Source organism: Lolium perenne, chromosome 7 (genome assembly GCF_019359855.2).
Source record: "Lolium perenne isolate Kyuss_39 chromosome 7, Kyuss_2.0, whole genome shotgun sequence".
Classification (NCBI taxonomy): Eukaryota; Viridiplantae; Streptophyta; class Magnoliopsida; order Poales; family Poaceae; genus Lolium; species Lolium perenne.
Genome location: NC_067250.2, coordinates 288,000,006 through 288,025,281, shown reverse-complemented (window position 1 = coordinate 288,025,281; position 25,276 = coordinate 288,000,006). Strand labels below are relative to the sequence as shown.

The 25,276-nt window shown below is 47.9% G+C and overlaps 1 protein-coding gene across 1 annotated transcript; it reads right to left on the bottom strand.

The window, feature by feature from the left end:
- Positions 1 to 276: 276 nt before the first annotated feature.
- Positions 277 to 4,439, bottom strand: LOC127315185 (uncharacterized). The gene is made up of 4 exons (XM_051345700.2): positions 3,398 to 4,439; positions 3,308 to 3,354; positions 2,996 to 3,222; positions 277 to 771 (listed from the first exon to the last, which is right to left on the bottom strand). Exons 1-4 carry the CDS (start codon positions 4,345 to 4,347, stop codon positions 277 to 279), a joined length of 1,719 nt encoding a protein of 572 aa, XP_051201660.2. The 5' UTR covers positions 4,348 to 4,439.
- Positions 4,440 to 25,276: the final 20,837 nt, after the last annotated feature.

The window sequence follows — 25,276 nt, the reverse complement described above, 5'->3', positions numbered from 1 at the left end:
CAATAATTCTCCACGCTATCTCAAATGTCTATTTAGAGATTTGTCAATCATCGGTACTTGTTTATATACCAGTGTTTCAGCAGAGACTGTTAAGTTGAACTTATGCCTAAATCTATAAGCTACAATCATTCACACTTGAACAATAAACTACGCCTTGAATTGCAATCTAGGTCGACAACATGTGTTTGAGGTCCTCAAAGGTTGCTTGTGCTTCGGCCATCCACTCGCACTTGTCGGATTTCCTTAGCAGCCAATAGAATGGCAACACTTTTTCACCTAGCCTGCTGACGAAACGGCTGAGCAGAGCGCTGCTACGCGTCCTGCCAGCTGCTGGATACCCCTGAGATCTTTCGGCTGCTCCATCGTTAGTATTACTTGTGTCTTCTCCGGGTTTGCTTTGATTTCCCTCGCGGATCTGAGGTACCCAAGGAGTTGTCCCATGGGGACCCTAAATGCGTACTTCGTCGGGTTCAGCTTGACGCGGTATCCGTCGAGGTTGTCGAATGTCTCACGGAGGTCGTCTATTAGTGTGGCTCCATCTTTGCTCTTGATGACTACGTCGTCTATGTAGATCTGGACGTTCTTGCATATTTGCTCCTTCAGGTAGGCTGGCATGAACCCTTGATAGGTGGCGCATGTGTTCTTGATCCCGAAAAGCATTATTGTGTAGAAGATTACACCATAGAGCGTGATGAAGGACGTCTTTTCCTTGTCCTTAACATTCTTCCTGATTTGGTTATAGCCTGAGTAGGGATCAAGGAAGGAGAGGCCCTTGTAGACAGCGATCGAGTCAACTATTTGGTTGATGCATGGGAGCGGTAAGCGGTTGACGTGGGTAGAAAAAGGAAGAAAAAGATGGCAGGGACACCAAGAAGAAGCCAGCAGCCCTCACCCTTAAAGCTTCGGCAGCAGAAGCCTCGGCAGCAAAGGGTTCGGCAGCTGATGGCACAGAAGGTTTAGGAGATAGCAAGACGATGGCAACCACCGCTCAAACCCCTGACGAAACCAGCAACGCTGCAGCAATCACTAACGCGGTGAAGAAGCCAGAAGAAGAGAAGAACCCCTTCCGTGCCTAAGCAGTTTACTAACCTTTATTCTCTTTTCTCTTTTATTTTAAACATGGCTTTCCCTTTTTCGCCCTCTAGCATCATGCTTACCTTATTAATAAGAGCTTAAGCCTTAATTCCTTGTTAAGCATTGCAGTAACGACAAACTTCTAAGCCCCATCACTATGCAAACATAGTACAAGGCAGAAGATCGCGCTCCAAAAAAGCCTCTACGAGTGCTAAAGGACGTTCACCTTTCCCTCCGCTATAGATGCCTCTACGAGTGCCGTAAATAGCAAGAGTTTGGAAATACATATAAACAACAACCCACGTTCGATATTTTACTTATGGAAATATCAAAGGAACAACGGGCTCATCGGCAGAACCACTACACCCGAAATATTCGGGAGTGCCTGTCAAAATTTAAAGCAGTTGAAAGCAAAGTTGCGCATACAACAGGTTTAGCGAAACCTGCAACACGAGCTGATCACTCAAATGATTTGCTAACCAACCAATATACATACATCTAAACGAGCAACTAAGATTCGCTCAAGACAAAACTTGCCAACGGCAATAACATGGTAAAAGTACATATGCATGTATCTACCGAATAAAAAGGCGTCATTACATAAATCCAAACACTTGGATAAAATAGCCAAATTGTCTATTTACAAAACGGACATTTAAACCCTGAAATCACCCTTGCGGAGTTTCTCCTTCTTCAGGTATCCTTGAGTTCTCCTCGAGTCTATCGACAACTATGTTGGCAGGCAACAATACCTTCGGATACAGTGCCCCCAAATCTCCAGTCGCGTTGGCAATCGACAGCAAACTTGCCGAAGGATAACGGGCAAGCACAAGGGCAAGTGTAAACCTGGCCCCTGCAAAAACCTGCGCACGTACCAAGTCTCGAATCTTCTTGGCATTACCAAATTCAGACATCAAAGTAAGGAGCGTCGGGGGAACTGCGTTCAAAGGGAACATCGTCTTCCAAACAACCCTCATAGCTTTGTAACACTTGTCAAAGAAGTTGTGGACCTGCTGAACCCGATCCTGAAATTGCGCGACAGCCGAAGCCTTCGAGTGCTCCCGCCAGAAGATCTCTTCGGCTGAGGACAGCTGAGTTAATGCATTCACACGCTCGTGAATCCGTTTGTTCTCTTCTGCGCGGTTCAAAGCTATGACTGCCACGGAAATAAACAAAGGATCAGACAAGACATTTTCGACAAAAAGGCGCAGAGATCAAGAAACTCACAGTTCAAGCTCTAGGTAGCTTTATGTAGCTCAGTAAGAGCGTACCGCTCCACGACGGCTGCAATCTCGCTCTTTTTGTTGACAATCGCAGCCAAGGCATAAGTGCTGCGCAGGTCCTTTTCCATCTGGGTGATCCGATCCTTCATCCGTTGGATCCGATCACCTTCAGGAAGAACGCCCGAAGAGTCATCAGCAAATGAGGGCACTGGGAAAACCTGCAAGCAAGCAACGGTAAAAAGATGATGGATATGGACAAATTAAGCATCCAACGTAACTCCCATCGGGAGAAGTACAAGAAATTCCTATCAGGAGAAGTACAAATGAAGATATTATGGCAAAAGCATGCTGGCAACAATGCCAGCACAATGTTCATTACAAAACTTAAGTTCTCGCGACAGAATAATGTTTTGTACTAGCCCAAGGATAAAATCGTTACAACAGTCAAGGAGCCTGAGTTTGAGTCGACAAGCTGGGGCCAGCCGATGTCTTTCCTGACGAAACTAGTTCAAGGAGTTGGCGAGCACAAGTACGGGCAGACACTGTAAAGGTGCTCAAGTCAACAAATCGCCCATCTTTTTCTTTCGGCAGCTCCTTAGTCATTTCTTCGATGTCAGCCTTAAAGCCGTAACCCATCATAAGTTGGAAGGCAAGGAGGGCACCATAGGTACGCGAGGACGCGAGGTACGCTTGAATACCTCAATAACTTTCTTGGTGTCGACGGCAAAGGCATCAATCAGCTGCCCCAGAGTCTTCTCCTGCTTGATCTTTGGGAATATCATTGAATGCATCCGCGCCAGAGCACCCTTTCCTTTGTCAAGAAGCTCCCGGGTAAGCTGGTGGGTGGCAAGAACCATCGACACACCATTTGCCGGGGAGTTACTCGGAACTTTGTCCAAAGCAGTAGCAGGGATGCTGGCGGCTTCTGCAAGAAATAAAATTGGAGGAAATCATTGATGAAGAAACGGATCCATAAAAAGTAATAATCTACAAAAGATGTGTGAAAAAACCTTCTGCTTGAGCGACGCCGGCGTGTCGTCCACGGCAGCAGCAGTGCCTGCAGTGGCAGGGATGTCACTTATCAGCCGGAGCCAGCGAACCACGGGCGCTGGAGCGCCGCCGCCGCCGGCAAACGCTTGGCAGGGTCGCACGTAAGGAGCCCGTCCAAAACCTCGAACCCGTCCCGTGACAGGCGCTCCTCGGGGAACAGCTCGCGCAGCCGCGGGTTGCCGTGGGCGCCGCCGAGCACATCGAAGATCCTGAGGAGCTGGTCGGTCGCGTTCTGACCCCTGAACAGCGGCTCGCCGGCGAGCAGCTCCGCCATGACGCAGCCGAGGGACCAGGCGTCCACGAGCTCGTCGTAGTCCGGCTTCCCCAGGAGCACCTCCGGAGCCATGTACCAGAGCGTGCCGGCTTGGCCGCGCGACGGCGTCTCGTTCATTGACACGGCCAGCCCGAGGTCGCATATCTTCACCACTACGTCGCCGCGGCCCTCGCCGACGCCAAGCCCGAGGAGGATGTTCCCGGGCTTGATGTCCCGGTGGACGATGCGGCCCTCGTGCATCCTCCCGGCGCCGGTCAGCAGCTGCCGCATCACGCGGCGCGTCTCCTCCTCCGTGAACGGTTTGCCGCGTCGGCGCAGGACCTGCGCGAGGCTCGGGCCGACGTGCTCCAGGACGAGGCTGCACTCGCCCGTGCGCGGGTTCCGCGCGATGCCGTGGAAGCCGACGACGGAGGGGTGGCCGCGGCACGCCGCCAGGTAGCACGCCTCCCGCAGAAGGTCACGATGGAGGACGTGGGAATAGTCGCTCGTCTTCTTGAAGCCGGCGCGCGCCGGCGAGCGGCGGAGGTGGGACTTGAGCGCGACGTCAATGCCAGTGGCGCGGTGGCGCGCCTTGACGACGACGCCGAAGCCTCCCTTCCCGAGAATGCGCGTCAGCTCGTAGTCGTCGGTGCTCCCGATGCGTCGTCTCTTGCAGGAGCCGGCGGCGTGGTCGTCGATCATGGCGCGGATGGCGTCTTCGGCAGCGGTAGCTCGCGCGGTGGCCATGGAATATTTTTGCGAGCGAGAAGAGGTGGCCGCGCATATGTATGTCCGAGAGGCGGCACCTGTCGAAACAGTTTTCGTGGCGCGCGCGCAACTCACTGATCATGCCAGTGTTGAGTCGGACTCGGACGGGAGGGAGAACGCGCTTCCCTAATCAACACCGACTCCGATCGTACCAGCTAAATGGATCCATATAAGCTGGGAGTTCTGCTCTTCTGCAATTCCGCATACATCCACCGGCTTGAGAGTTGAGAGCCCTAGATCGCAAGCTCCTGAATTCGCCGCCATGGCCGCGCCCGCGCAGAGCCCGCTCCGCCGCTGGAAGCCCTTCTTCCGCGCCTTCGACTCCATCGACGCCGCCATGGAGGCCTTCGACCCGGTAGAGTTCTCCCGCCGCGAGTTCCGGGCCGCAAGGGGCGACATCGTCGAACGCCTCTGCGACGCCGCCGACGACGACCAAGCAGAGCGGCTCTGCCTCCTGCTCGACGACGTCATGGCGGAGTCCCTCGAGACGCTCCGGCTGCTCCCGCTCATGCCCACGGTGCTCGCCAAGACCGACCTCGCCAAGTGCGTCCGCGCGCTGCACAAGAACCACGAGTCGGAGCGCGTCCGCGTCCTCGCCGGCGGCATCGTCGCCGCGTGGAGGGCTTCAGTCCGGGAAGACGACGCCAAGGTCAAAGAAGCCACGGCGCCCAAGCTCCTGGACCACCTGCCGCAGCAGCCCAAGAAGATCGACCAGCAACAAGCGACTGACGCGAGGAGGGCGACGATGCAGCCGGCCAAGACCCTGGAGACGTCCGCCAACAAGAAGACGGTGGAGATCACAACAAACAGAGCGTCCGATCCCGTCGCCCCGGGCCTCATCTTCTGCGGCGACCGTGTCGGGCCCATCCCCGAGGAGAAGATACAAGCTGCAAAGCGCAAGTTCAACCAAAGGTACCAAGAGGCGGATGACGCCAAGCGACGACGTCTGCCAATAAAGGTGGTGGCGCCGGAGATGATGAAGCAAAGGCAGAAAACGAAGCATCCAATCCCGAGGGAGAGGAGCCAAGCGAGGTGCGGCAGCTCCATGATCAAGAAGACCGTCACCGTCAGCAGGCTGCCTTCACAGCATAGGGTTTAGGGCTCTAGCCTTCTAGCTAGGAGAGTTTCGATTCCAAATGTCTCAGCGTAGTGAGTAGCAGAAAATATTTGCCTTGTCTGTAATTGTAAACTAATCTGTGATGTCAATGAAATTCTTGATCTCTAGCGATACTGTACTAGTTGCATGGTTTCGAATTTCCTGCGATATACGATAAACCATTTAGCTACAAGTCTTCTTCGAGATTGCTTACCGAGGAGATGCTTTGGTGCTTTGAACAGGCCGGGAAGAAGTGGAGACATGTGGGTATAAGTTACCAGGTTTGGGTGTACCTCCCCTTGAGGATGAGCTTGGCTGGTGTGAGTTATTCATGCTAAATTAAATTTTTGGTGACTGCCAAGTGGAATTACTTACTGGTTTTATTCTTACTGCTATAACTTGTTGATTGTGAGCTTTAATGGATAATCACATTAGCTGATTAGTGCTAATGATGATTAGTATAATTTGACATGGTCTATTTTAAACATGAAATCTAGTTTAAATCCAAAGGGTTTTATAGCTTCTCATGGTTTGCCATTCTTGTTTCGATTGGTTTCATATACTATTCTTATCTATGACTTCTCGGTTTTCCTCTCCACATCATGTTTATTCTTCTGTAGTTGGACCCTGCATTAAATTGTTGGGGCAGTAGCTCATGTGCGATGTTTTTGTGTGGTGTTGGAAGTAAATCTATGTCTTTCACAATAATACCTTGTGAGAGGCGTTTCTAATAGCCAAAATAGCAAAGACGTGACACAGACGATAAAACGGGCATAAGGCTCTCGTGTGATGTTTTTTAAGGAAGTATGAGGCTAGGTTAAGAAAGTGAGTTGATTGTGGGTACCACTTATTTGCTCGCGGCATCGAGGTAGTGAAACTTCCCCCGTGCCTGACCATTCCCCACTGCCCCCCTCTTCTTCTCCGGCGGCAGTGGCAGTAAGTTTGTTCTCGGTGGTGCAGCCCATTCGTTATGTGGAGAGTGAGATTTCAAAACCCTTGTACCGCGTCGTTCCCCTCCGTCTCGATTTAAGTTTGACCCCATTCGCCTCAGCCGATTTGTGACCTAGATTTCCCGCGGGGTTGGGATGAACGAGGGGCAAAGAGATGGAGCCGCCAGAGACAACTTCAAATCGGTAAATGCATCTTTTTTCAGAATTTGACTGTGATTTAGTCCTCGCCCGCTTCCTCTACCTCGCGCTGCCCACTGCCATTGAGAAAACATGGATGGCATTGCGCGGACACCTTCCAATTCACTATCAAGTCCTTTCCATCTAATGCGAAGCTAGGTGATGGTAGCATGAAGAACATCGAGAGAGGTACAATTGTGAGATGGGAGGTTGAATTTGGAGTGGTTGATCCACAAGAGTTGCAGAACATGGAACAGAAGTCTGTCAAGAATATGGTGGAGAAACTTGGGCATAGTGTCCTTTCGGGTCTAGAGCAAGAAGTAGCAGTGTTACGTTTCAGAAATTTGAAGGCCGTGCGTATGTGAGAATTGAGAACGGCGAAAAGGTAGTTGATGAAATTGATCGGCAAGAAGTTTGGACATGAAAAGAGGCTACTTTTCATGCAGACCTCGTTGATTTGAAACCAGATTTGAAGGTTTCATATGTGCCCTCAAAGTTGGCTTCGCAAATATCACATGATGATTGGGCTTCACATAGGCAGATAGTGCACATACATACATAAGTGACAATATTAGCCGAGGGGGCTGATGCCGATGCGGATGGTGTTTGTGTTGATTGGAATTCAGCAAAATTTGATGACCGTACTAATTTGATCATTACATCAATCGATGACACTAAGATGGCCAAAAAATGGCCTCCAAGTAGATGATAGAGTTAAGGAGAAGGAAAGGGATGAGGCTAATTTGCCTACAGATGCTAACAAACATTCTTCTGAAGATGTGGATGGAGAGTTGATGCAAGATGATGTAGATGATGCACATGATGTTGAGGTGCAGGTAACTGTCCATGACAAGAAACCCACTTGGGAAGCCGTGGCCAAACATTCATGAGTTTATGATGTGTTTCAAGCCTTATGCAATCAAGAAGAAGTTTTACACCAATACTATGTGGGCTGATAAAAAAAGTTTTATGTGAGGTGCATGTGGAGGTTTTGATGGGAGCATCAAGCCTTGGAAGTGATACATTTTTGCTAGACACCAACCTGATGAAAGTACCATCGGGGTTAATCAAATCGCACATCAACATACTTGCATTACTAGTTCACAGATAGTATCAACCATAACATCATAGGCTTGGGTTGCAGAAGTTCTCTCATATCTTATCCAAGACACCGAACACTACTGCAAATAAGCTTAAAGTAGATTTTGAAAAGGACTACCCAATTAAGGTTAATTATAACACAATTTGGAAGGCAAAACAAAGGGAAATGGAAAAATTATATGGTAGTTGGGCAAATACTTTAGGATGTTGCATAGCTTTCTAACTAGAGGTGGAGAAAAGGTCATCTGGTAGTGTTGTGGAGATATATCCTAAGGTAACATAGAATGGGAAGGTCTACTTCTATAAGTTTTTGTAGATTTAAAGCCTTGCGTCGATGGCTTCAAAGCTGGGTTTCGTCTATATCTAAGCATAGATTCCTCTTTTTTGACTGGAAAGTGGAATGGTCAATTGGCAGCATGTAATGCTCTAGATGAACATAACTGGATATTCCCTATTGCTATTGCTTAGTTTCAATCGGAGATAGATGCTTCATCAACATGGATGGAAACCTACCATTCTCTATTATGGTGTAGATCAAGATTTAATACTGCCATCAAGTGCGATCATATCAACAACTTGATAGAAAGTTTTAACAACAAGGTGAAGGAGTTAAAAGACTTGCATATGCATGACATAGTTTACCAAATCAGGATCATGAGTGAGAACTGTGTCGAGGGTACTCCTCGGCAATGCCCTCCGATTGGGTCTTAGGGTTGATGGAAGCCTGTAGGCTGACACGAGACATCGGTTCACAGACAAGCGGGGAGAGCGATTTACCCAGGTTCGGGGCCCTCGATGAGGTAAAACCCTTATGTCCTGCCTGTCTGATCTTGATTATCAGAATATTGGGTTACAATGGGGCTCCGAAGGGTTCGGCTGAAATCTCGTCAAGAGGCTAAGTGCTGCGGTGACCTAGCTCTAAACTTCTGGTGGCTAAGATTGCTAAGATTGATCGTGTGTCCCTCGGCAGCCCCTCTCCTGGCCTTTATATAGGAGGCCAGGTCTCAAGAGGTCTAACCGAGTACGACTAGGTTTACAGTAGTCCTAGCTCTAAACTTTCTTTGTTCGGCTCCTTCCTTGTCTTGTCCGTCAAGGAATCTTCTGCTGCGCCATCCAAGTGGCCCGCCTTGCCATCGAGTACCTTCATGGGCCTCCAGTTAGATCGTATAGGGTAGGGCAATGTCGGTTACCCGAAGGGTAATGCCCACGTCAGTAGCCCCCGAGTGTCTAGCCGAAGATAGTTCGGTAAAGACTAAAGCATGCCTCCACCTAATGTTCTTCTCCTTGATTGTTTTTGTCCATCTTGTACCAGCATTATCTTCTTCTATCGGGTGCGCGTCCAGCGCTCCCGATGGGAGTAGCCCCCGAGTCTAGGTACGGATGCTTGCAATCCGTGCGTAGACTCAAGTTGTACCACTCGAACGTTTCGCTCTGCCGAAGTTTTTCTGCAAGTCTTCATGGGTCATCCGATATTTTTGCACTAAGGCTTTTTTCCGCGCGTAAGGGATAATGAGTAACGTGCCCAACTTTTGCTGGTTAACTGCCGATGGCAAAACAACGTCACCCTACACAGAATCAAGTCCCCGGGCATGATCCTGGAGTGCAAAAAAGTTCTATCGGGTGCGCGTCCAGCGCTCCCGATGGGAGTAGCCCCCGAGTCTGGACACGGGCGCTTGCAACCGGGTGCAGACTCGAGCTGAGCATTCCATCCTTCTCTTCAAATGTTTCTTCACAGGAATATCTTCGAGTCCTCATTTTATCGAGTGCGCGTCCAGCGCTCCCGATGGGAGTAGCCCCCGAGTCTAGGTGCGGATGCTCGCAATCCGTACAGACTCAAGTTCACCATCCGATACCTTTTACATTTCTTCGAATGCTTCGAGCGTTCCTCACGACGTCACTGATGACGTTATTGACACTTTGATTTTGACTGACAAGACGCGACCCGCTGGGCCCATCCTACCTCTGCCTGGCTCTGTTTTTAAGTAATATCCGCCTTTCTCGTACGGTTACCAAGGTGCCTCCTCGATTTCCGCGATCAACGATGGAGAAAGGGTCCTCTTAATGAACTGGCAGCAACGACACGTGCCCACGCAATCCTCAAGTTCTCCCCTTCTTAAAATATCTCAGGGTAAAATCCTTAGCATTCTCTCATATTCATCGTAGCATCCTCCTGTTCTTCTTCTACCTTTCTCTTTCACAATCGCTACGCCGCCACCACCGTTTTTAGATCTTCTCCAGATCTTGCGATGGTGAAGAAGAAGAACCTCGCTGCCGCCGCCAGCTCCACGAGCGGTGGCGCCGCTGCCAAGGCCTCCTCGAATCTTCCGAAGAGAAGCGCGCCAGATGCTCCTCCCCCAACTCCGGCGCCGCCAGCACCGCCAAGCTCGGTAGCCGCAGCCAAACCCGGAGACTGGCTAGTGTCCTCCATCACAAAGCGTGATGAGAAGAGGGCCCGAAGCCTTGGGCTAATCTCGTCCGATGAGGGGAATGTGATTCTCCTAGGTGCGATCTCTCGGCCCAATCCTCCTGCTGGTTTTATCGTGATGTTCCTGTCGTTCTTGTATCGGGGTCTCTCGCTTCCTGCTCACGAGTTCCTCCATCGTCTTCTGCGGACTTACGAAATCCAACTGTGGCAACTCACCCCTAACTCAATCCTCCACGTAGCTGTGTTCATCACCCTTTGCGAAGCGTTCTTGGGCATCGAGCCTCACTTTGGGTTGTGGACGAAAATTTTCTTCGTAAAGAGATACAGTAGTAGCAATGGACCCTTTGTCATTGGGGTAGTGGGGTTTGTTGTCCGTTCAGAAGTCAACTATTTCAGTTTCCCAATGAGAGAATCCGTGCAAGGATGGAGATTGAAATGGTTTTATGTTAAGGATTTCTCAACAACCGAGTCCCAGCTTCCTTGCTTTGCCGACGTCCTTGAAGCCAAGCCTAAGCATTCTTGGAAGAACATCCTCTCTCCCGCTGAAAGGACAGCAGCCGATGAGTTATTTGCCAAATTCCTTCGGATCAAAGAATCCGATGGCCAAACCATGATCGGCACAGAGGTGGCCGCGGTGTTCTTGAAACGTCGAGTCCAGCCGATCATGGCCAGGGTTCGTCTGATGTGGTTGTATTCAGGTCCAAAGGATGAAACCAAGATAAACATTGCTGAACTATCGGAAAAGGAGTTGCTTGATGAAGTTCGTCGCCTCACTCTCTTTAGTCAGGAAGACTCGATCCCGTTGATATCTTCTTATTCTCCTCTTGATGCCGATCATCCGCTGACAGAGGTAAATTTTCCTTCTCATACTCTTATTACCCTGTTCCACTTTGTCGACACAACTACTATTGTTCTTATTTGCTCTTTTCTTCGACAGATCCCCGTAGTTTCTGAAAACTTGCATGATTTACCAAACGACACTTCCGAGGGAAGAGGTTCCTCAGCCCATGTTGGTTTTCATGCTGCCGATGACATGACTGGATCTGCCGATGACCGATCTTGTGCCGACAGGGTTCCCACAGACGGCGCCAATTGTCGAGGGTACTCCTCGGCAATGCCCTCCGATTGGGGCTTAGGGTTGATGGAAGCCTGTAGGCTGACACGAGACATCGGTTCACAGACAAGCGGGGAGAGCGATTTACCCAGGTTCGGGGCCCTCGATGAGGTAAAACCCTTACGTCCTGCCTGTCTGATCTTGATTATGAGAATATTGGGTTACAATGGGGCGCCGAAGGGTTCGGCTAAAATCTCGTCGAGAGGCTAAGTGCTGCGGCGACCTAGCTCTAAACTTCTGGTGGCTAAGATTGCTAAGATTGATCGTGTGTCCCTCGGCAGCCCCTCTCCTGGCCTTTATATAGGAGGCCAGGTCTCAAGAGGTCTAACCGAGTACGACTAGGTTTACAGTAGTCCTAGCTCTAAACTTTCTTTGTTCGGCTCCTTCCTTGTCTTGTCCGCCAAGGAATCTTCTGCTGCGCCATCCAAGTGGCCCGCCTTGCCATCGAGTACCTTCATGGGCCTCCAGTTAGATCGTATAGGGTAGGGCAATGTCGGTTACCCGAAGGGTAATGCCCACGTCAAACTGCGAAGAAGGATTGGTGTTGTGGGTATACTTCATGGGTGTACCATCGACAGTGCCTAGATCCGGCAAGCCCGGGTGGCCCACAGACGGTGATGTGGCATGTGGCCCATCGGGCGGCCTAGTTGCTATTGATCATGAAGGATGAAGTCCAGCCCAGGATCGGGGAGCCGGATCCTAACCGACCTTCGGAGGAGGCCAGATCCGTGGAGGCCCATGAGGAACCCGGATCCAGTACGACGTAGATGGAAGGCGGATCCTTGACGTACACGGCAAGATATTGTACCGTAGTTAGGTAACCTGTAATCCGGCTAGGACTCTCCATGTAAATCCTAGATCCGTGCGCCTTTATAAGCCGGATCCTGGGAGCCCTAGAGGCACAACTACAACTCATTGTAACAACGCGAAAGCGCCCATATAATTCCAGACAAGCAGCAGTAGGCCCTGTCTTCGAGCAGGTGTCCCGAAGCTGGGTAAATCGCGTACTACCGTCCCGAGGAGTCTCCGCCCTATGGCCCCTACTTCTTCTCCCCTCCATGAGGATCCCTCCTCTGGAGTACCGTCGAATAGGCAACGACAATTGGTGATGTTCTGTAACGGGATAAGTTGTCTGTAGTGGTACATCAGGTTGTCACCATGAGCATAAAACTTACACATTTGTCGGTTGAGAAATCTTCATTGCGGGTTATTGAAGTTAGAGATATATACCAAGACTGAAAGGAGGCATGTTGTTAACATTGAAGTGCATGAGCACTTGTCTCGAGTAGCAACATACTAGGAAGCCATGTGAGCATGCATACTTTTCTTGGCCTCCAAACCAAAGATAAACATGCACCTGTATTTGCATGAATAATACTAAGTAGCTAAATTTAAGGCTGCATTTGCAACTCCAATTCCACCAGTTATGGACCAGTCTTAGTGGCCTGAGGTGGAAATTGAATTTTCGTTGTGTCCTACTATGATAAAAAGAAAGGTTGGCAGGCCTAAACAAAGAAGATACAATGCATGATTTGAGAAAAGTGGGAGTAGTAAGAAGGGAGGAAACATGAAAAGCCAAAAAGGTAGCAAAAAGGCAACAAAAATAAATACAAGTTGTGCGAGGAACTTGGGTATCGAATTGGATCTTTCAAATGCCATTACACTTGATTTTGTTGCTTTTTTCACTTACCAACCAAATGACATGATTTGTTTTGCAGGAGAAAGCATGCAGTTTAACCCCTTGTTGTTGAGGTATGTTGGCCAACGAAAAAGGCAAGACTCAATGGATGTATAAAAAATAGAAATGGCGATGAAACAGTGCAAAACGACCCAGTTTTGGATGTTGCAGTGCAAACAGGAGCAATTTTGGATGTTGTGTTGTAGACTGATCCAGTTCTACATGTTGCAGTGCAAGCTGGACCGGGTTTGGATGTTGTGTTCCAAACTCAGCTATTTCTGGATGCTGAAGTGCAAACATTAGCAGTTTTGAATGACGTGATGCAACCTGAAGCTACTACAACTATGGAGGTGCAAATTGAAGCACTCTTGATTGTTGTGCTGTAAACTGGGCATATTCCAGGTCGTTGAGGTGAAAACTCAAGCACATGTGGGTGTTGAGGATTACACAAGCAAAATCAAGCTCTACGACTTGTTGTGGAAACGCTTACTGATAGTGAAGCAAAGAGAACTAAGAGTATGAGTGAACTTCTTGCTGTAGAATCAAAAAAAAAAAAGAAGTGGCAAGACGACGAAGAAGAAATCGAGTGGTAAAAAGAACAAGTGCAAACTATTTGAAAACTTTTGATGTAATGTTATTTGTACTTTAATGCATGAAAACTTGTGTGGTTTAATGCTATTTGTATTTTTATGTGATTATGCTTTTAATTCAACTTGGAACCAAAATTTGATTTTTTCCAAAATTTGAAATGCGATTATTTTGCAATGTTTTCTAAACTATTATACACGTTAGGTAATCAATTCGATCCCTTTTGCGAAGTAAAACTCATAGTCATGAAAATATGCTCCAAATGAGCTCAAAAGCTAGGGTACACAACCCCTTTTCTAAGCAAGTTTTTCCCGACCTTCTCCAAATGAGCCAAATATGTTTCCTTAATATATACTCTACCTATATAGTTTCAATGTGAAGTTTCACTATATATTGAATTATTCTTCATATTCATATTTTATTCAAAAAATATGCTTTAAAAGAAAACCATTAAAAGCACATTTAGAATATGAAAATGAAAACATAAGTTTTCATCCTTCATAGTCACTCCAAAATGAAGCTTGGGTGAAGGTTTTGATATTTTGAATTTTCAAAATCCTAAACCCTAGATCATTTACCTTGAAATCCCTGCAAACCTCGTTCGTGGTAGCTCAGATATGTGAAGGTTTTTTCATGAAATTGTGCGTAGACCAAGTTTCTTATTTTTTCCTTGTAACTAAGTCGCATTAAACGATGATGTGTGCAATTTTGTATTTTTCTGATATTTTTAAAATTAGTTGTGGTTATTTAAATGGTGGCCAAACCTAGATAACCCCATTGCCCGCCTTGAAGTCCCGTCATAACCCCGCATATATACCCTCTCCTAACCCTAACACACCCAATTTTGGTCGTTGGATCATACCCTAACACACAACGGTGGTTGTTGGATAGGGTCTGCTAGAAAGACATCCGTGGGAAGGTTGCTTCAACGTCTAGACTTTCCCAGGCCGTTGGATCACGTGGATGGTTTGGATCAATTGATCTTAGGACGATCCGCTAGAGGTTTGTTGGACTTTTTTTTGAGACACTTGGACTTTTTTGAGACACACTCGTTGGACCCGTTGATGCGTGATTTTGGCGCCCATGGTTCTGTCCATGCATGCACACGCGCATCCATGACGTCGCCATGTAGGCGAGAATTGGCTATGTTGCTATGCATGCGAGCATCCATCCGACGTAGCATAGGGAAATAAGTGCAGCCTCGTACACAGACATAGCTTTACAGATCGGCACGCCACGATTCGCTGTGAAAAACACCTAGGCTCTGTTGGGCTATTATTGCGATTATTAGAGGCATATAGTTCTAGTTCAACTATGACACGATCAAATGGGGCACTACGGATATTTAAACACTTCCTGGATATCTTTTCCTTTCCACTCGATAACATCCATATGCGCACCTTCTTCGCTAAAATCCAAAGCAAAAGTCCGATCACACCCAAGATAAGATGTAGGTCAATGGGTCAACTTACCGTAATTCGGCCACCGTGCCAGAGAGGCTGTACCCTGCTGGAGTCTTCGTGGAGAACACCCTCTGGGTGTGGGCGAATAAAAGAAGCGAGGAATAACTTCGTCGGAAAAGTGTAGACGTGTCGCTTTTTCACGCGACATTAGGAGCTGTCGCACGCTCTTGCATTGTGGCACCACGCCAATATGTATCGGTAGATCAATAGAATAAAAAATTAGTATCGTGTAGACGTAAGTTGTGCCACATTATTTTTTATGTGCTTTGTACACCTTTCGACGGTCTAATAGTTAATCACAGTCAGTGCTAACAAATTTGTTTGACCATTCCATTCAGATTGTAATTTCCTTATCGTTAAGATAAGATAATATATTTTATTAACACTTAAAACTCATTACATTACATAAAAGTGCATCCAACATAAACAACCTACTTTAGAAATAATCTACCCCCTCTCTCCTAAAATAAATTGCTCAACTTTATCTAGATATGAAAGTATTCTAGTTCTTCTAATACTCAACTTGCCTTACGCTGATTATGACCTCACCGATGGCCTGCCAGCCATTCCCCGTGAGGAAGTTCTGGCCACAATCCTCAACTTCCATGCACCGATGACCTCACCGATGACCCGTTGGTGTTCCTTCGGGCAGGGGTTCGGCCAACCATCCTACGTGACGGGGTTTAGCCCGATATCCTTTGTGCAGGGTTTCAACCAGCCATATTTCGGTTGATCTAAAAGAAAGATAAGCACGACTAAAACGTGAAATAAGAAAGTAAACATAATGCATGATGGATAACAAACATGTACTTGAGAGAGGGAGGAATCCGCCGTGACTTGATTAGGTCGAGCCACATGACCGCCCAAGTACCGCTTGGACATATCTGCACTAGGGAGAGGACAGAAGAGTGAGAGATATCTTCAGTTCGAAGTGGAGAGAGGAGTTAAGGGGGTGGAGGAGTTCCCGAGATCTTGTATTCTAAATGGATAGAGGAGGCTAAGATCAATTGAGGGGAGAGCGGAGAAAGTGCAGCGCGCTGTGGATAGTGGGGATGTGTGGCAAGTGTGTTCCTTGTATTATATAGGAAATGGGTGTGAAGATAGGGTTTTTGTTATGGTCTATTTAGTAGGTCCGATTAGGGGCCTCCATATCTTAGAGGCCCTAAAATGGGGCAATTGGTTTGACTTTGAGTCCGAAGCTCACAATTATTGGTATATGACGATAATACTTGATGATACAAGTGCCTCCGTATATACCAACAAAGAGAGTCAAACTAAGAGTTTCGTCCAATAAATCCATATCACTGAAAGAAGAAGAGTCTCAAGCTATTAAAATAATGACAAGAAATGATCTATAGTTTGATTAGATATGTCGGGATGCAAAGGGAATGAGATATATGACACACTGTTAATGTTCTTTGTTTTAACTTTACGACACTAGGGAGTCGGTATGTTCTGCTAGGAGCTGCTACAGGTCGACTATCGATTTGAGGCTAAGTGTTCATGGGAGTGTTTCCGATTCAAAGCCATGGCAGGAGCTTGGAAAAGTAACTTTAATGTTTCCGAGTGGTTTTGAACCTATGGGACCACATACGTAAGGGGACGGAGCCATTCAGAACGTAGGCCACCTGGGTTGGAGCCGAATCGGTCCAGGAAAAACCATCCTCACATTGGGATTTGTGTTGTACTTGATTAGTATTTGGTAAAACCTTAAGTGTAGTGAGTCCACATGAACGCCTATAAGGGGTTGGCATGGGCGATCAAGGATTCGTCCCAATTCCCTGTGGTGGAAACCCTAGCCACCACCAAGCCCTAGGTGGAACAAATGGATCTAGCAATCCATAGTGAACCAAATACACACTCATGAACAACTCAAGTACTCGTATACGGATCCATGTAGAAATAGGCACGCGTCATTCTTTTGTAAATAAGTACTCCCTTTGTCTGAATTGCTTGTCCTGGATTTATTTAGATACACATGTATCTAAATGAGTTTCAGTTTATAGATATATACAAATCTAGATAAATTTGAGTTATCTAATTCAAGTTAGAGCAATGTTCAAGAAATCATTAATCTTAAATTATCGGTCAGCCTTAAAATAAAGATTAACCGTTTATCGGTTGATAAATCGATTTTATCGGTCAGAAATTTGTTGGCTTATTTTTTGCAAATCCTAATTTTCGACACTAAATTTTCTATAATATGCTATGCAAAAAATAATATGGGAGCATTGCACATAAGTGTTACCTTGATTCCTTACATTTGAATAAATAATAATGAAAATTTTGAGCTAATGCACAATACTATAAAACCATAGGACGAAAATATCGACTGCCATACCTAATTTCATTGAAATTTCACTATCAGTCGAAATATCGGCCATGAGATTGAAAATCGGGAGAAATATTAGCTCTCATGCAGAAAATCGTCCGAAATATTGGTGGCGCGATAAACTGGCCGGTATGTTGAAATCTTATCGGTTACCACCCAATTCACGATAAATCGCTATCTCGGCCGATTTTTTGAACAGTGAGTTAGAGGGAGTACAACATTATTCCAAAAAATTGCATGCACTTTCAAGATCAATATCCTTATTTATCATGATATTATATTATTGTACGGATGCAAAAAAAAAAAAACATAAGACCATATAGTCACGGCTTTACATATAAAGCCAAAGGGCAACCATAAGATCTGGAATTCTGGATACAACGGGTTGTGAGCCCACATACAACCATAAAAGCATCTCCAGCCATGTCTTCGGGAAGACCCCAGGATCTCTTTTTTCATCCGGATGGACGAAAACAGCCCAGTTGCATCCTCAGATCCTCGTTTTTGCTCGGATTTGGGCTTTCATCCATCCAACGAGCCCAGGTCATCCCCGGCCCCTCGGGGAGCGCTCGGGAAGTCCGGAGGAAACGAAAGCGCGAAACATCGAGAAAACTTCCCGCGCGGCTGGTGGCCCCGACTTGTCGGCGAGAAAGGCCGATCGTCGTCCTCATCGCAATGTTTTGGCACATGGGTGCGTATGCTCCCTTTATTTTGAAATACATGTTAGACATATTTTAAAATGTCAAAAAAATTGAAACAAAAATTCCGCACGTACATCTTCATGTGCTACACGCTCACAAAGTCGTTTCATGAAAAATCGACATATCATGTGGTGTGTGTAAAAAAGACAAAATTCGGTGCTGAAACAAAGGCTTGTCACAAGATAAATTTTCTCTTTTTCGCTTAGACTACAAAAAATATCATTTTTTCGTGAAACTTGACGAATACACATATATTATGGAGATGTACATGTACATTTTTTTGTCAAAAATTTTTAACACTTGCAAATATGTTTTTATGGTAGAGGGATCATATGCACCCGGGAGCCGAATTGAGTTCGTCTTTCGTGCGCTGCAAAAGCCTACCGCCGGTCAGTCATCACCGGACGCGCCGATTCCACACGGCGAGTAAATGTCGTCGCCTCGAATTCACGCGCGGTTCCCTCTATTTATCGTGGAACTACCGCGTCTGGCCGTATTCACCACCCCGTCTCCCTATTCACCACCAAACTTCTCTCCCCAATCTCCTCGACCGAGCAATGGCGGACTTCGGCGACGGCGCGGTGAACAAGGGCTTCGGCCGGCGTTCTCTCCACCAATGGGAGGGGAGGTTGCTGCACGCGGCGGGCTACCTGAACGCGGTGCTCGTCACCCTTAGCGACGAGAAGCGCGTGGAGCCGTGCTTCTACCCCAACAACTACGAGGCGTGGACGGACTTCTTCCGGCAAATGTACGAGCGCGAACTCGCCGCCTACGATGGCCCTCCCCCTCCTCCCGCGTGCAACAACGCCGCCGGCCGCCGCCGCAGGTGGAGCGGGCCGGGCCGCACCCTCGAGAATGTGCTCGCGAACATCGGGGGCGGCAACTACCCCGTACTGGGGATGCTGCCGCCGGTGGCGCCTTCCTTGTCGCGCCGGCACGGCAGCTCATGGGCGCCGCGACGGATGGCGCCGTTGTCGCCGTCGTCTGGGTCAGCGTCGAGGTCGGCATCGAGGTCGGGCGGGTCGGCTCCTCCACCAGCGACACCGAGGGCCATCAAGAAGGAGCCGGCGTCGCCACCGCCGACCAGAGGGTGCAGCAGCGGCGCCCTCATCATCCGCGAGAGGGGCTCAGGTCGTCGTCTCCATCGCGCGGCTGCAAGAGAAAGACGTCCAAGAAGGAGGCCGCAGCGGCCGCAGCTGCGTCCCAGCTCGCCGAAGAGGAGGCCAAACAGGCCGAGGACGCGGCGATCCGCGAGGCCATCGCGAGGTCACTGACCGACCTCGTCCCCGCTGACAACGCCCTCCCGATGGACGCGGCGCTCGCCTGGTCCAGGCAGGACTGAGAGAGGCAGGAGGCGGAAGAGCAGAGACGTCTGCTGGACCTGGCGGCCGCGCGGCGCCCCGCCGTCCGCGCCACACCCACCGCACCCATCGTACCCGTGCCGCTCATCAAGCTGGAGGAGAGCAGCGACGATGAGTGGTATCGGCCGACGCCGCCACACAGCGACCCTAGCCAGAGTTCCAGCCGTTTATACGGAGACGCCGATCAAAGCAGCCAGCAGGCGCCGCCGCCCGAGGACGCCGGCCACTCCAGCGACGACGACGGCGGTTAAATATCTCTAAATTTCGCCTATGTTTGAACCTATTTCGTCTGGTTTTGTTTGAATTCGCCTATATTTATTCAGATTTTACATCCATTATGGGCTCGCCGCTGCGAATATGGGCATCCCCAGGCTAAATTTTGCATTCATCCGGCGGATTTCGGCCTGGGGAGCCCAACGGCTTAAGATGCTCTAAGACCATATAGACCGCTATTTCGTTTAGCCCGTTATTTTTTTCCTTGATCATACATGGAACTCGTTAAAGGCTGGAATCGGATGCAATTTACAAACTGGAGTTGGGACCAAAATGTGCGATGAAGTTCAATCCAACAGAACAGTAAAGAGCAAATACACCCTTCCTGAGCATGCGCGTCAGCTCGTAGTCTGGGTGCTCCCGTCCGTCGTCTCTTGCAGGAACCGGCGGCATGGTGGTCGAAAATGGCGCGCCCTGCGGATAGCGTTTTCATCAGGGGTAAGTCGCACGGTGGCCATGGGATGTTTTTGCGAGCGAGGAGAGGTGGCCGCGCTAGAAGAGGTCGCACCTGTCGAAGTTTTCGTGGCGCGCGAAGTCATGGGTGCAACTGTTGTGTCTTGTGTGAGCTGAGCCGGACTCGGACTGGAGCGAGAACGCGCTTCCGTAATCGACACCGTCTCCAATCGTAAGTCGATCCATATAAGCTACAGGAGTTCTGCTGTTCTGTCTGCATACATCCACCGGCTTGAGAGTTGAGAGCCCTAGATTGCAAGCTCGATCGTGATTCGTGACATGGCCACGCCCACGCAGAGCCCGCTCCGCCGCTGGAAGCCCTTCTTCCGCGCCTTCGACTCCATCGACGCCGCCATCGAGGCCTTCGACCCTGTAGAGTTCTCCCGCCACGAGCTCCGGAGCGCGAGGGGCGACATCGTCGAACGCCTGTGCGACGCCGACGACGACGACCAGGCGGAGCGGCTCTGCCTCCTGCTCGACGACATGATGGCGGAATCCCTGGAGACGCTCCGGCTGATCCCGCTCATGCCCACGGTGCTCGCCTACACCGACCTGGCCAAGTCCGTCCGCGCGTTGCAGAAGCACAAGTCCGAGCGCGTCCGCGTCCTCGCCGGGGGAATCATCGCCGCGTGGAGGGCTTCCGTCAAGGACGACGACGCCAAGGTCAGAGAGGTCACGCACAAGGTGGAGAACCTGCCGCAGCCCAAGGAGATGGACCATCGGACGCAACCTGCCAAGATCCCGGAGACATCCGCCAAGAAGACGGTCAGAAATGCCATGCCCCCCAAGCTCCTGGACAACCTGCCGCAGCAGCTCAAGACGATGGACCATCCGACGCAACCTGCCAAGATCCCGGAGACACCCGCCAAGAAGAAGACGGTGGAGATCATAACAAACAGGGCGTCTGATCCCGTCGCCCCGGGCCTCATCTTCCGCGGCGACCGTGTCGGGCCCATCCCCGAGGAGAAGATACAAGCTGCAAAGCGCAAGTTCAACGAACGGTACCGAGAGGCGGAGGACGCCAAGCGACGACGTCTGCCAATAAAGGTGGTGGCGCCGGAGATGATCAAGCAAACGCTGAAGAAGAAGCACCCAATCATGAGGGAGAGGAGCCAAACGAGGTGCGGCAACTCCATGGTCAAGAAGACCCTCACCGTCACCAGGCCGCCTTCACATCATAGGGTTTAGGGCTCTAGCCTTCTAGCTAGGAGAGTTTCGATTCCAAATGTCTCGGCGTAGGAAGTAGCAGAAATTATTTGCCTTGTCTGTAATTGTAAACTAATTTGTGATGTCAATGAAATTCTTGATCTTTAGCGATACTGTTAGTTGCATGGTTTCGAATTTGCTGCGATGTACGTAAACCATTTAGCTACAAGACTTCTTCGAGATTGCCTACCGAAGAGATGCTTTGGTGGTTTGAGCAGGCCGGGAAGAAGTGGAGACCTGTACGTCTTGTTTGGTATAAGTTACCAGGTTTGGGTGTAGCTCCCCTTGAGGATGAGCTTGGCTGGTGTGAGTTATTCATACTAAATTAAATTTCTGGTGACTGCCAAGTGGAATTACTTACTGGCTTTATTCTTACTGCTATAACTTGTTGATTGTGAGCTTTAATGGATACTCACATTAGCTGATTAGCGCTAATGATGATTAGTATAATTTGACATGGTTTATTTCTAAACTTGAAATCTAGTTTAAATCCAAAGGGTTTTATAGCTTCCCATGGTTTACCATTCTTGTTATGATTTGTTTCATCTAATATTCTTGTCTATGACTTCTCGGTTTTCCTCTCCACATCATGTTTATTCATCTATAGTTGGACCCTGCATTAAATTGTTGGGGCAATAGCTCATGTGCGATGTTTTTGTGTGGTGTTGGAAGGAAATCGATGTCTTTCGCAATAATACCTTGTGTGGGGCGTTTCTAACAGCCAAAATAGCAAAGAAGCGACACAGACGATAAAATGGGCATAAGGCTCTTGTATGATGTTTTTTTAAGGAAGCGTGAGGCTAGGTTAAGAAAGTGAGTTGATTCAGGTGGGTTCCACTTATTTGCCCGCGGCATTGAGGCAGTGATACTTCCCCGTGCCAGACCGTTCCCCACTCCCCCTCTTCTTCTCTGTCGGCATCGGCATTAAGTTTGTTCTCGGTGGTGCATCCCATTCATTATGTGGCGAGGGAGATTTCAAACCCTAGTACCGCAGTGTTCCCATCCATTTCGATTTAAATTTGACCCCATTCGCCTTAGCCGATTTGTGACCCATATTTCCCGTGGGGTGGGACAAAGGAGGGGCAACAAGATGGAGCCGCCAGAGACGAATTGGTAATGCATCTTTTTTCTGAATTTGAGTGTGATTTAGTCCCCGTTCGCTTCCGCTACCTCACACTGCCCGCCACCATTGAAAAAGCATTGGTGGTGTTATGCTGACCTTCCAATTCACTATCAAGCCCTTTCCATCTAATGCCAAGCTAGGTGATGGTAGCATGCCGAACATCGTGAGAGGTACAATTGTGAGATGGGAGGTTGAATTTGGAGTGGTTGATCCACAAGAGTTGCAGAACATGGAAGAGAAGTCGGTGAAGAATATGGTGGAGAAACTTGGGCAGAGTGTCCTTTGGGGTCCAGAGCAAGAAGTAGTAATGTTACGTTTCAAAAATTTGAAGGCCATGAGTATGTGAAAATTGAGAACATCGAAAAGATAGTTGATGAAATTGATTGGCAAGAAGGCTGGACAAGCAAAGAGGCTACTTTTCACGCGGAGCTCATTGATTTGAAATCAGATTTCAAGATTTCGTATGTGCCCTCAAAGTTGGCTTCGCAAATGTTCAGATGATGATTGGGCTTCACATAGGCAGATAGTGCTCATACATACATAAGTGACAATATTAGCCGAGGGGGCTGATGCCGATGCGGATGGTGTTTGTATTGATTGGAATTCAGTAAAATTTGATCCATACTAATATCTTCCCATCGTGTAGTAGGTGCTGGTAATGGAGTATACAAACTGTGAGGCTTCAGCTTGGACTTGAACTTGTTGCAAGTAATGCATCTCTTCACATACCTGTCCACATCCCGCCTCATCTTAGGCCAATAGAAGTGATCAACGAGCATGAGTAGCGTCTTCACACGCCCAAAGTGACACATCAAACCTCTAGCATGTGATTCCTGCAATAAGAGCAAACGTAGAGACGATTTTGGAACACATAGTTTGTTAGCTCTAAACAAGAATCCATCATGTATGTGATATTTTTCCCATGCTTTACCAATAGCACACAAGCGACATGGTTCAGCAAAATCATGATCAGTAGCATACAAATCACAGATTACCTCTAATCCAGAAATTTTAACATCAAGTTGAGTTAATAGCATATTTTTCCTAGATAGAGCATCAGCAACAACATTATCCTTTCCCTTCTTATGCTTAATAATGTATGGAAAAGATTGAATGAACTCAACCCACTTAGCAAGACGCCTATGCAAGTTAGATTGAGCTTTCAGATATTTCAAAGCTTCATGATCAGAATGTATGATAAATTCTTTTGGCCACAAATAATGTTGCCAAAACTCAAGAACTCTAATTAAAGCATACAATTCTTTATCATAGATAGGATAGTAACCGTACTGATTTGGTCATTGCATAAATGGATGACACTACGATGTCCAAAAATGGAATTGAAGTAGATGATAGAGTTAAGGAGAAGGAAAGGGATGAAGCTAATTTTCCTACCGTTGCTAAAAAAAATCTTCTCAAGATGAGCATGGAGAGTTGATGCAAGATGATGTAGATGATACGCATGATGTTGGGCTGCAGGTAATAGTCCATGACAAAGAAAACCATGTTATTGAACTAGGGAAGCTGAGGCCAAGCATGGATGAGTTTAGGATGTGTTTCAGCCTTATGCAATCAAGAAGAAGTTTGACACCAATACTATGTGAGCTGATAAGAAGAAGTTTTATGTGAGGTATGGGAGGTTTTGATGGGAGCACCAATCCTTGCAAGTGATACATTTCTGCTAGACACCAACTTGATGGAAGTACCACCGAGGTTGATCAAATCGCACATCAACATATTTGCATTACTAGTTCATAGAGAGTATCAACCATGACATCATAGGCTTGGGTTGCAGAGAAGATCTCTCCTATCTTATCCAAGACACCGAGCACTACTGCAAAGAAGCTTAAAGTAGACTTTGAAAAGGACTACCCAATTAAGGTTAATTATGACACAATTTGGAACGAAAAACAAAGGGCAATGAAAAAATTATATGTTAGTTGGGTAAATACTTTAGGATGTTGTGTAGATTCTGACCAGAGGTGGAGAAAAGGTCATCTGGCAGTGTTGTGGAGATAGATACTGAGGTAACATAGGATCGGAAGGTCTACTTCTCTAAGTTTTTTATGGCTTTAGAGCCTTGCATTGACGGCTTCAAAGCAGTGTCTTGTCTATATCTAAACATAGACTTCTCTTTTTTTAATGGAAAGTGAAATGGTCAATTAGCAGCATGCAATGCTCTAGATGAATGATACGTTGCAAATGTATCTATAATTTTTGATGCTCCATGCTTGTTTTACATGAATTTATATATGTTTTGTTTACACTTCGTTGCACTTTTATACTTTTTTCGGCACTAACCTATTGACAAGATGCCACAGTGCCAGTTCCCTGCTTTCTGCTGTTTTGTATTTCAGAAAAGCTGTACATGAAATATTCTCGGAATTGGACGAAACAAAAACCAAAGTTCATATTTTACCGTAACGAAGACGGAGTCCAGAGGAGAGACGAAGAGGCGCCACAGGGCGGCCACACCAGGCCTTGGCGCGGCCCAGCCCCTGGCCGCGCCAAGGGGTGGTGTGCCCCCCTCAGGCGTCCACCGACCTCGCCCTTCCGCCTCACGGTGGGCGTTCAGGTCTACCCGAAAATTCGGGTCGGGTATATCTGAAAGAACATCTCTCACATTATGTTTTGTGTGTTTGATGTCAATACATGTGATACACTAATGTTTGTTTAAGTGGTACAGGGATTACATAGTTTCATATTTGTGTGTGTTGGATTTGGTCGGTCTGTCAAAAGTTAACAGGAAAAGTGTGGCCAGGCCGGATAATCCGGGCCGGATATTGTTGAAATATCCGGCCCCCCTGATTTTGGCTAAGTCCTCGAGGAAAAGCTGCGCAGTATGGGGGCCGGACATTTGCCCGGAT